The sequence below is a fragment of the Corythoichthys intestinalis genome, chromosome 7 (assembly GCF_030265065.1).
Source record: "Corythoichthys intestinalis isolate RoL2023-P3 chromosome 7, ASM3026506v1, whole genome shotgun sequence".
Classification (NCBI taxonomy): Eukaryota; Metazoa; Chordata; class Actinopteri; order Syngnathiformes; family Syngnathidae; genus Corythoichthys; species Corythoichthys intestinalis.
In genome coordinates this window covers 5,204,360-5,216,599 of record NC_080401.1, presented here as the reverse complement: position 1 = coordinate 5,216,599, position 12,240 = coordinate 5,204,360, and the positions used below count along the sequence as shown (strand labels likewise).

Here is a 12,240-nt window from a genome sequence, read left to right as displayed (position 1 = left end):
CCTTCTCAATTCTGATTTAGGAGGAAACATCTTCAAAAGAGCTGTGCTTTTTAACATAATGGCGTTTCACATTTTCACTTTTGTCAGAACAACTGTCTTGAAGCATATTAAGCACATAGGTTTGGTACTTGCAGTTGGTAATTGCAATGCATATTTGTCGGTCCGTTCGTCATTGAAAAGGCGATTTTCGTTGTCCACGTTTCTTCTCTTGGTCAACTTTGAGCATGCCATTTTGTTAGATTCGGTCTTCTACTGGTGGCAGTAAACAAACAGATTGCAAAGTGCCGGGTGCGACTCGTGTTTCCTACTGCTGCGTTCTGTCCACTCTAGCTAGCAGCATGAAGGCTCACTCAGCCAATCAGCGCATCCATGCGAGCTCTCTCGGCCAATCAGCGCATCCATGCAGGCTGTCTCAGCCAATCAGCGCATCGTTGTAATAGAGATGACAACAGAAGTGGAAACATGATATATATATTTGACTAAAAATGAAACAGAATTTAGCGGTAGAATAGTAGCGCATAGCGATAGATCGGCAATTCATACAAATAAAATATGTTTTAAAAAAGGGTTGTTGTTTTTTTTTTTTCCCCCCCCGCAGAGAGGTGCCACGGTCCGCTAATTGAGGACCCCGGCCATAGACCCTTGGCACAGTAGTGAGGAGGTGCTATTGAGAGAAAAGTTTCTACAAGTATCAGCAAATCTCATTTAAGGCTTTTAAACGCCACTTTAAACTAATTTCATGCCCATTCCCACCTGCAGGTAGTTTCACACACACAAATTGTAAGCGTCAAATAATGAATATTTTTAATCGTTGAAAATACAAATTGAATTTAAACATAAGAAACAGCTTGATGCAACTTCTGTTGCAGTGAGAAGACAAGGCTTGGGAAGGCAATGGAGGAGAGCTAGGAGAGGAACACTAGCAGCCCATCGATGGGTATTACCTTCAGCTCTAAAATTAGCAATTAGAGTAGCTACCGGTACATAAGAACAATTCCTGGGCTTAAGATAACATTACTCTTGTAGGGAGCAAAACTGAGAGGCAAACCCTCACCCCCAAAACTCTTTCTCAACGCGTTTCAGTTCGAGGCATTTGTCCTTGTGTCTCCTCAGAGTTTTTGACTTTGACTTTTTTTTTTTTTTTTACTTCATTTGAGCCTTGCTTTGCTTTAAACAAATGATGTAAAACAGAGTTAATTTTTTTGATAACCGTCAAGTTTACGTAATTTTTAATGCCTGGAACATTTAGTTTAATGCTTTTTAAGGCCTGAATTTTGACTAAATCCATTAATAACGTTTATTTCCTTTTAATAAACTGCATAAACCCTGTTCTAAGTGATGAGAATGGGTCATGGAGACAGAGATACTTAAGCCATGTACTAGCAATTTAACGCAAGTAACGAACTTGTAAAACAGTAATATTGTTGCTTTTTTTTCAGAAGAACAATGCCTCACAAATTACAACTACTTGTTACCGGAAAAAGTTGTATTATTACTATAACAGTTAAAAACTGTGGTTGAAGCAAAAAACAAAAACCTCCAAGGAATCCTCACGCATCATTAGTATCAGGTTGTTGAGACGCACCCACTATATAACCTGGAGATGTTGTGAAAATCAACATCAGTTCCATTTAATAGTTCAATGGATAGTTAAAGAGATTAGCATTTACAGAACAATAGTGGGACTTCTTATAGTTTTTTGTTTGATTTTCATCAGAATGTGACGATGACAGTGAGCATGATGTACCTGATGAAGAAACTGCCTTACAACTACATTCCTGAGTTGGGTCTGCAAATCCTTGAGCTGCCGTACGTAGACGACGAGCTCAGCATGCTCATCCTGCTTCCAGAGGAGTCAACTGATGGCACTGACCCACTGGTGAAGGTACACAGCCTAAAAGCAACATTCTTAATGATTATGTCCAGTTTAAATATCTCAAAAGTTCTGTTTTTTAGACATTGGGAACATTTATTGTCCATATAACCAACCTAGGGCCGCCCTCGGCATAGACGAGATAGGCGATTGCCAAGGGTGCCATCTAGGTGAGGGGGGCGGCAAATTGCTTTGGAGAAAAAAAAGAATAAAATTTTCATACCACGCTTCCCAACGTTGTCTAACATATCAAGTACATTTCATTAGACTACATATAAAAAATATTTGGTGTTTCTGTCCTGGGTTTGGATTAGCCACCTGCTATTTTGTGGCACTCACAGGGCAGGGGGGAAAAGTTCGCGCTTACAGTATGTAAGCAGGTCCAATTCAGGAACAATGACAGGTGATTAAATCAAAGGTCATTCAAACTCAAGTTTCAGAACGAAGTTAAAATAATTACATAACAAGCTAATTTGCATAACTAGCAATTAATGAAACAACTGGAACAGTAACAGAGGAAAAAAATAATGAATGAATGCCTTATTTCGGACATATGACAAAAGAAAGAAAATAAACGGAATAAAAAACAAAACAAAAATTAATCTAAAAATCAGAGAAAACCATATAGATAATTAAGATAACAACAAAAATGATCGAGACAACAACAACAATAATAATAATAATAATAATAATAACAGAATTAAAAGGCATCCAAGCAACATTTCCAAACCTTTTTTTGCACCACGGACCATTTTCACTTGAAAAAGTATTTTGACGGACCAGCATGGAAACGAATACAAACAAATGAATAAATTGAAAGTTTGCATTAATATGGATGTAGCTCTTGTAATTTGCAGAAGCCCTGGACATGTCTTGTAGGACGAATTTGAGGTTTTCATACTGTTTCATTCTCCGAAGAGTCCCGCCAGAGCATGACATTAGCTAAAAATAAATAAATAAATACAATTTTTTTAAAAAGACAGGACGTCTCCCGGTCTCATTTTTTTCCTGTAAAATATGCCTTCACTCTTGTGGAGCTCAAGCTCATCGTTTCATTGGTAGCCTCAACCACCATGGTAGTGGCGGCAGTTACGTCAACAACTATAGGTAACAAAATTTTTGCATAGCAAATGTGTGAGACCAATTTGAGCAGCACATATTTCTCATTCTTTAATTATTTGTTTCTAAATTGCTTCTCCTATGGGTACATTAGGAGAAAGACATGAGCTAAAATAAACAAGACATCACTGAAATGGATGTGAGAAGTTCAGTTGCTCATTTTTAATATCGCTCTCCAAACTATTCATGTTTTTAAAATGATTTATTGTGCTCTCATTTTTATATGACAAAAACTTGCCATTTGAACAGGCGTTGTAGACTTTTTATAGTTGTAACTGGAGAGAATTTTTGGACTGCTTAGTGAAAATATAGCTTTTGATGTATGTGCTAGTGGTGCAAAATACAGCACCGTCCCAGATTGATGGCTGTTGATATTCGAGCTGACATTTAGTGAGTCCCACCATGAGCGTGTAGAGACAGACAAACAGTCGTTAATATATAGTGAAATAAAATTCATCTAACCCCATTCAAAATTGCTGGGATTATAGTTGTGCTGCTGTTATGATCCTTGAAGTAGCGATTAAATATTTATGGCGTTATCTACTGTAATAAACTGTGTATATACATTTAGTAGTCTCAGTTTACACTACATTACAAGCAAAATATTTACAAGAAGCAGGTTCTATTTTTGTCCACATGGGGTCGCGATGTACAATTCCACCTCTGAAGTCGTTGCTCTGAAAATACAGTACAGTATACTAGTATGTGTGGCTTCTGGAATCTGTAGAAGCACATTTATATTTGGTCGGCTGTATCCTGCCTTAAATATTAGCTACCAGAGGTGGGCAGAGTAGCCAAAAACTCAAGTAAGATTAGCGTTACTTCAAAATTATATTACAAAAGTATAATTGGTCATCAAAAAAAACTACTCAAGTAATGAGTAACTGCTTACAATGTCTTTTTTTTTTAATAATGTTTTTAGTTTCATCATAACGTTATCTATATGAACTGTTATTGTATATGGCGGAAAACACTCAGGTGACTTGAAGTTCCGCTCTGATAGGCTACCCCCAATTTGGCCAAATTTCAAAATTGTCCGATATGCATGTGTGATATATCACTGGAAAGCTTAAAATCTCAATTTTCTGGGGGAAGAAAAAAAAATACCCCCCTGTTCAAAATTTTTTTTTTTAATGCTTAAGTTCCCGAATTCTTAATAGATATGGACGTAAAACAGTCTCAATTCTTGGTTAAAAGCAAAAAAAAACATGCAGTTAGCATTTGATTTACAAAAATATTGTGAACTATGATGCTAATGCAGTAGCGGCTAATTTCTCCCATTGATTTTTTTCACTACATTTCAAAATGTATGCATGGTACAAAAAATATAATAATTACCCTGAATCCTCGGAACAAATCACTCCTGAGACAATCCTTCCTGTTAGTATGCGGTACAGCTTTTGTACTTTTTCAACAGAAATCCGGCGTTAGATCGCTGCTTGCATGTTTGTGAATAGCTCCTCTTGATGTGGGCAGCCCCCTACTTGAATGCGAGGCGCAGTGCATGACCCATCTGACCCGTCAATACCATTATGAAGTATATGATTGGTTCTTTGGACAACAAAACGATATTTAGCGATATTTTAAAGTCTGCCACAATTTGTTTCACGGGGCTTTGGTTGATTTGATACAATAATATGTGCACATTTAACAATTAGGGTGACCCTCCCTCCAAAAAAACAGGCTCCAGATTTGGGATAGACAACTTTTCTTGATTTTTTGGGGGGAGTAAAAACCATGTTTTTACTGCAGACTGTTCATGCTGTCATTTTTTAAAGAATTGAGCAAAAGAAATTTTGTCTTTCTACGATACTACTTTATGTTGGTTTCACCTTCTCTGAGTTGAGAATCTGATCTGCAGGTAAAGTACCGGTACCTATTTTTGTCTTTGTAGCTGGAGAAGGAGCTGACATATGCAAAGCTAGACGAGTGGACCGACAGAAAAAACATGGATATCCACTCCGAAGTCCTTGTTCATCTGCCGAAGTTTAAACTGGAAGAGGAGTACGAGCTGAGCGAACCTTTGGCTAAACTTGGTATGACAGACGTGTTTTGTGCAGCAAAGGCCGACCTTTCCGGGATGAACGGGGAAGGAGGACTTTCACTGTCCACTGTGGCACACAAGGCCTTTGTAGAGGTCAATGAAGAGGGCACCGAGGCTGCTGCAGCCACTGCTGGCATGGTAGCTTTCTGTATGCTGATGGAGGAACATTTCACAGCAGACCATCCCTTCCTCTTCTATATCAGACACAATAAGTCCAAGTCTATTCTTTTCCTTGGAAGGTTCTCGTCTCCTCAGTAGACACAACTCAAATAAAAAATGCAATAAAAATCCTATCAAGGTTTTGTTTCTTTTGACAACATTTTATAACATGAGCGCATACTGTATAATCATATTTTGACAGCACGATAGACACATCTACCTCACAATTTTGAGGTTGTGGGTTCGAATTCAACCTCCAATTATCCTGTATGAATTTAACATGTTCTTGCAAGGGTTTTCTTTGGGTACTCTGGTTCCGTCCATCTTCCAAAAACATGATGTCGTTTAAGTAAAGGCAACATGGTTGTGAATTACAGCGTGAATTAGTTTCATCTTTAGGTGCCCTGCTAGGCTGGCGATCACTCCAGGGCAGTGTTGTTTTTGTCAGTGATGACTATAATGAAAATATTTTGTGGATGAACAATTTTTTCATGACGATGATGAGAAGATAACGAGCTAAAAACGTGTCTTGGGAGAATAAAACATAACGACACAATTGCCAGTTTTTGTCTAACAAGACGAGAGCGAGATGAAAATGCGCCATAGTTTCCGCATAATGTGTACATTTTATGTGTAGTTAGCCTGCATCGTAGCAATGTCTGTTTGTGTCACTTATGTGACGTGCTGCACCCCCACAACTCACCTATTAGTTTCCTGTCCAGTCTACCCATTGCTTGTTTTGAGACACAGTAAGATTTGTCTTCTTCTCTTGACAAGAGAGAGTATGCAATGTTGCTTTAACCTTTAAAGGTCTGTGCCGAGTGATTATCACACACTAAATGTTACTCGCAGCGTTAGCATAGCACTCCCGTTAGGGTTGTTCCGATCATGTTTTTTTGCTCCCGATCCGATCCTGATCGTTTTAGTTTGAGTATCTGCCGATCCCGACATTTCCCGATCCGATTGCTTTTTTTGCTCCCGATTCAATTCCACTCATTCCCGATAATTTTTCTCGATCATATTCATTTTGGCAATGCATTAAGAAAAAAATGAATAAAACTCGGACGAATATATACATTCAACATACAGTACATAAGTACTGTATTTGTTTATTATGACAATAAATCCTCAAGATGGCATTTACATTATTAACATTATTTCTGTGAGAGGGATCAACGGATAGAAAGACGTGACTTTGTAATTTGTGACTTAATATTGCCATTTAGTGTTTGTGTTGAGCTTTCAGTAAATGATACTGAAGGCCATGCCCAATGCATGATGGGAAGTGGAACCATGACAAGTGAAACCACGACTGTGCGTAGTGCTACCAATTCATATATTTTCTCTGCGATGGGATGTAACTCAAGGTGTTAAGAAAATGATCAATTGCTACATTGCTTCCCCACATTGCTTCCCATGATATTTCTAATCAAAGGGAGAGAGATTGTTAGGCTTTAGCCAATTAAAATAAGGCTCCAAAGGCTGCCAAAATTCACCCTACTCATTTTACGCTGCCTTTTAACTCTCTATATTGGCAAAACGGCGCCATTACAGATGGAGCATGACAATGCATGAGCAGGTCGTGCAGCGCATGCATTAATTGCGTTAAATATTTTAATGTTATACATTTTTTTTAAAATTAACTACCGCCCTTATTGGGATAAATTTGATAACACTACCTTAAGCCTAAACTAAAGACTCTGGATAAGTGTAACATTATGTCTGTAATGTTAAATACAATTAGAAAACAATTTAATTAAAAAATATTTATATATTAAAAAAAGGCATGGCCGATATTTTTTTCCCGATTCCGATACTTTGAAAATGACGTCATCGGACCCGATCGATCTCTAACTCCCGTACATGTTAGCATTACGCCATTGCTAAATTCTCGGGCAACTTTTTTTTTTACATAGAGTTAGTGGTGTGCAGGTAAGTGTAATTAATTTAAAATTATGTACTATTTTCCTGCCGAGTGTGTATTATCACGTGATAGCTTTATAGATGCTAGTAGATGCTACGATATGTGCTCATCTGTCAATGTTCATTCATTCAAAATAGTTGAAATTTGGAAACCTTCTTCTAGTTTATTTATTTTAAATTTATAAATTTTACAGACGAAAATATTGAGTTGACTAACACTAGACACAATTAAAGTTTTTGTCAACAAAACTAGACAAACACATTTTGAAATGATTAAAATATGACTAAGACTAATAAGAATTATTGTCCAAAAGACTAAAACAAAAATTAAAAGGGCTGCCAAAAACAACACTGCTCCAGGGTGTACCTTGCTTTTTACCTGTCGTCAGTCGGCATAGATTCCAGCAAACCCACGAATCCATCCCAGCTTGTCTACGTGCAAAGGACTTACAACCAAACTTCCTTGTCGAGCTCAACCACTTGCGCTACTCGCTTGCACAAGCAAAAAGGCATTGTTTTTGGCTAGCTTGCAATTAGATTTAACTCCCTTTTCACTTAAGGAGGTAGGAAACAGAAGTGACGTTAAATGGAAACTTTTTTCATGGAGAAATATTAGATTGACAGAACATAAATAAAGTAGTTGATTTCAATATACTGTAACTTTCGCACTATAAGGCGCACCTGACTATAAGCTGCCACCCAACAAATTTCACACGAAAACAGCATTTGTTCATAATTAAGCCACAGCTGTCCTCACTGTATGAAGGGGTAATTACACCAAAAGATATTAACAGGGAGCACTTCATTTGACAGCGGCATCATACGACTGTCATAAGACCAAATGAACCACCATGAAGCTTTGGCCATCACTGCTCCCTAGGGAAGACAGTCAACCTCTGCTGCCACCTGCAGTCAACACTATTGTTGTCCAACATGCCCCCTAGCATGCATTGCAGCGCTACAGATGTAAATAACAATCAAAATTCATCCCCTGTGCTAATTATTTCTTCAGTTGCTGTTCCATTTGTTTCATTAATTGCTAGTTATGGTATTCGGTAACACTTTATTTGACAGTGGCGCCATAAGACTGTCATTAGATAATCAGAATTATGACATGACACTGTCATGAGCATTAATAAATGCTTATAACAGATGTCATTTAGTGTTATCCAGCAAATTATCTCACTTTTGAATGGATGTGAAAGATCTGAGCTGGACATAAATGGAGTTAGTGACATAATTTTGGGTGACACCTAATGACATCTTTCATGGGCATTAACTAATACGTCATGCATCATAGTGTCATGTCATAATAATAATTATGACAGTCTTATGACGCCGCTGTCAAATAAAGTGTTAACTATTAACACAAATAAGTCAACAAATAAGCAGCGCAGGACTATATGCCGCAAGATTCGAAATGAAGGAAAAAAGTAGCGGCCTATTGTCCGAAAATTACGGTAGATTAAACTAATGCTAGGGTTAACATTTAATGCAAAATGCTACCAGTTTGATATACAGTATATTAATGAAATAACAAATTTGGCAACTTTAAAATGATCATCACCTTGTCAAGAGTCAAGAATCTGCATTAGACAAGGTGATGATGCTGTAACTTTTGTTTGGTGCTGTTCCAGTGAGATTTACAAAGATGACTGTCTGAAGAAGACATCAAAATTCCCTTTGTCCTTGATGATATGGGGCTACATGTCAGGCAAAGAAACTGCGGAGATAGCTGTGGTTAAATCTTCAATAAATGCACGAGTTTACATTGAAATTTTAGACAGCTTTCTTATCCCTTTAATTGAAAATTTGTCATTTTCCAAGATGACAATGCATCATGCCACAGAGCTAAAACTGTTAAAGCAATCCTTGGAGAAAGACTCATCCAGTCAATGTCATGGCTCGCAAATAGCCCAGATCTCAACCCTATTGATAACCTGAGGTAGAAATTGAAAAAAAAAAATGTTCCACAGCAAGCCTCCGACCTGCACGTATGATCTGGCAACTACAATCAAAGACAGTTAGCACCAAATTGATGAAGAATACTCATCAAGTCCATGCCTCAGAGACTGCAAGCTGTCATAAAAGCCAGAGGTGGTGCTACTAAATACTAGAGATATGTTTTGATTGTTATTTATTTGTTTCTCATGATTCCATTTTTTTCCCCTCAGAATGGAGTGATTCAATATATACGTATTTCCCTGCACTTGCTCTATAAAATTAACATTTGCTGACCACCACAATGTTTTTTATTCATTTCTTTTAGTGTTTCTGAATGCTAAACAGTTGCACTTTTGAACTAATTCATGATTTTATTCAAGCTTTTTATCTGAGTTTGTTCTACATGATAATTCAAGTTCAAGATTGGTGATTCCTTACTTTTTGCTAGGAGTTGTAGTGCGAGGTAACCAATAGCAGGATTATGACGCACATCGTAGACATGGTCAGAAACATTTTTTTCTTGTGCAGGGACGGTTATCGCTATGGACAAATATGGGCGACCAATCCAGGGCACAATCTGCAGTATTTGACGAGAGCCCTAAAAAAAAAAAAAAAAAATCCAGTTGTCTGGACCTGGCATATCAAACCCATTTTGCTTCACGAGCAACATTCATGGCAATTCAATAGTTTATTTTTGGCCAAATAAGTTATTTCATTCGCCTCCTCCCAGTCACAATGGAATAGACGTATAGCGCCGTCAGTGGCACTGAAACTTGAACGTTCACAGCCAGTCCTCTTAGTTTAAGTGAATTGGACGTCTATTGTTATCAATGGAAGCCAAAGTGTTAATTTTGGGTCACTTCCTTGTAATTTTAGGTTACCTCCAGGTCACCTCCTGTACATTTTGGGGCATTCTGGGGTCACGTCCTGTAATTTGGATCATTTCCTGTTGATTTTAGGGCATTTCCTGGGTCACTTCCTGTTCATTGCTCACTGCCTGTTTATTTTGGAGCATTTCTAGGATACTTTCTGTAATTTTGGATCGTTTCCTGTTGGTTTTAGGGCATTTCCAGGCCATTTCCTCTTCAATGGTCACTGCCTATTGATTTTGCGGCATTTCCAGGATACTTGCTGTTGATTTTGGCTCACTTCCTGTTGATTTCGGTCAATATTTCTAAGTCCTGACAGATTTCTCTTTTTTTTTTAATGCTATACATTGGTCTATTCTAACTTAAATAACTTATACAACATTCATGTGACTATACTTTGACATGACATTTTGTAGCTTAATACAGGCCCGGATCTAGGTTGACCCACCAGAGTGGGCACTAAGAAAACTTGAGGGGGCACCCACAATGCAGGCTTTTTTTTTTTTTACCCTCTGCATTTCTCTGGGTTTGGGACCGGCGCAAGTAGGACACTGGCTTGTGTCCCGTTGAGGCTGCATTTTTTTTTTTTTTTCTTCATCTATCTACTTATTTTCGCAGTCGGCATGATGCTATGATGACGTCATCTCGCATGGCAACGTGTCGCCATTTTGAGATGGGGGCACGCACAGGTAAACAGCCGTAGACAAACGCTGTCTAAAATTCATAATTTTCAGCTGTGTTTTGCGTCTTTTTTCATAAAAACGTCTTAAACATGACTTATTATTACCACGAGTCACTGCCGACAGACACGAGGAGGCAATACTACTTAAAATTAGCATGTATTGGCCTGCAAATCTGCCCATACAAAGTCGCAGCTGATAGCTGGATAAATATTCCAAAGGAATTGTCTGCAGTGGAGTTCGGAAACATCTACAACAACCTCATAAAGAATTGTGGGATTGCCTGTGAAGACAGCTATGAGAGAGGATGTATCCGCATGTCAGTGGAAATTAAACACGCCCAAGTTTTGGCTAAAAGACAACTTATTCTCCGTCAATTCTTCCTACGAATGCAACGTTGAGCTGCAACCACCTCAACACAAAATATGTACAATATATGAAATCGCATATGTACTGCACTATCTTTAGCAAATTTTGCGGACCCTGTAACTCGTGGGTAATTAGCATATCACAAGTTTCATGCTAAGTGAATCTGTCTCACTTTTTTTGCACTGAAGTACACGCAGTTCACATATTTACGTTTTTAAACACATTTAAACAAGAAATACCGGCGATGCAACTTCAAATTCAAGGCAAAGTGGTCACACAGACGGTGCGAACTGACTGCGGCCGTCGTCATCTGATTCTCTACTGAACAACGTCCCTTCCGTGTTGCAGTTTCATTCAAATAAAGTGCGCATGAGATGCAGTAAATTAAGGCGTCCACTAGATGATGCTTATAAGATGTAAAAGAAACTCAGGTATTCAATCACAAAACCCATCTATCTTTTATACATAACAGAACACCGTCATTTTGATTGGGTGGGCACGACTCATGTCTGGGTGGGCCGTGCCCACCCTGGCCCCCCCATACATCCGGCCCCGGCTTAATATTATACAGCTTTTGAATAATTTGTAGTGTGTTTTGCTTTATTATCATGATGTTAAAAATGCCAAGTGCAACGAGTGAAAGACTATATATTGTTCCGCAGCAAATTATGAAAATATCGTTGAACATGGCCCACACTAGAAACTTATGTTCGGCCTACATTCTGTTTCACTTCCCAGCTTCAACACTGAATGGCGCTAATCACCTAAAACAGTGCCTCTCCATTAGTTGAGGGGTCAAAACTTTACAACATGTTGAAATCAAAGTGGGAAACTGAAGAATTTAAATTGATGGATGAGTCCAGTGATAGTCCTCATGAGTCTGAGTGTCATGTGTTATACATATTAAGAAGGTTATTTACTTATTATCATAAAAACTATTAAAAATGCACCAATTTCTGCCCATCATTTTAATACAAATATGGCTTGATATTTCATATGAGCTATCCTAACTTCGTTAATCTTTCCTCCACTTTCAAAACTGATTCAGTATAATACAAATTAAATATAATGATATAAGGATTTCAAGCTGGCCCCCTGCATCCTTTGATTATTCTGAAAGCGACTTTCGGAAAAATGTTTGGACCCCCCTGACGTACAATTTTAAAAAAATAAAGTAAAAATCTGTTCTCTGCTTTGAAAACTTCAAAATCACACTGTGTATTTTCAACCGCAGTATTGTTGTATTTACTGTAAACTCCT

At 38.0% G+C, this 12,240-nt stretch overlaps 1 protein-coding gene across 6 annotated transcripts in view; it reads left to right on the top strand.

The window, feature by feature from the left end:
• The window catches only part of LOC130919257 (leukocyte elastase inhibitor-like), a 30,237-nt gene extending 24,485 nt beyond the window's left edge, over nucleotides 1-5,752 (top strand). For all 6 annotated transcript variants that reach the window (XM_057841814.1, XM_057841813.1, XM_057841812.1 and 3 more), the window contains 2 exons: nucleotides 1,718-1,885; nucleotides 4,887-5,752. In XM_057841814.1, the coding sequence (XP_057697797.1) occupies nucleotides 1,718-1,885; nucleotides 4,887-5,294 (576 nt within the window). In that variant the 3' untranslated portion in view covers nucleotides 5,295-5,752. The remainder of the gene's footprint in view (nucleotides 1-1,717; nucleotides 1,886-4,886) is intronic.
• Nucleotides 5,753-12,240: the final 6,488 nt, after the last annotated feature.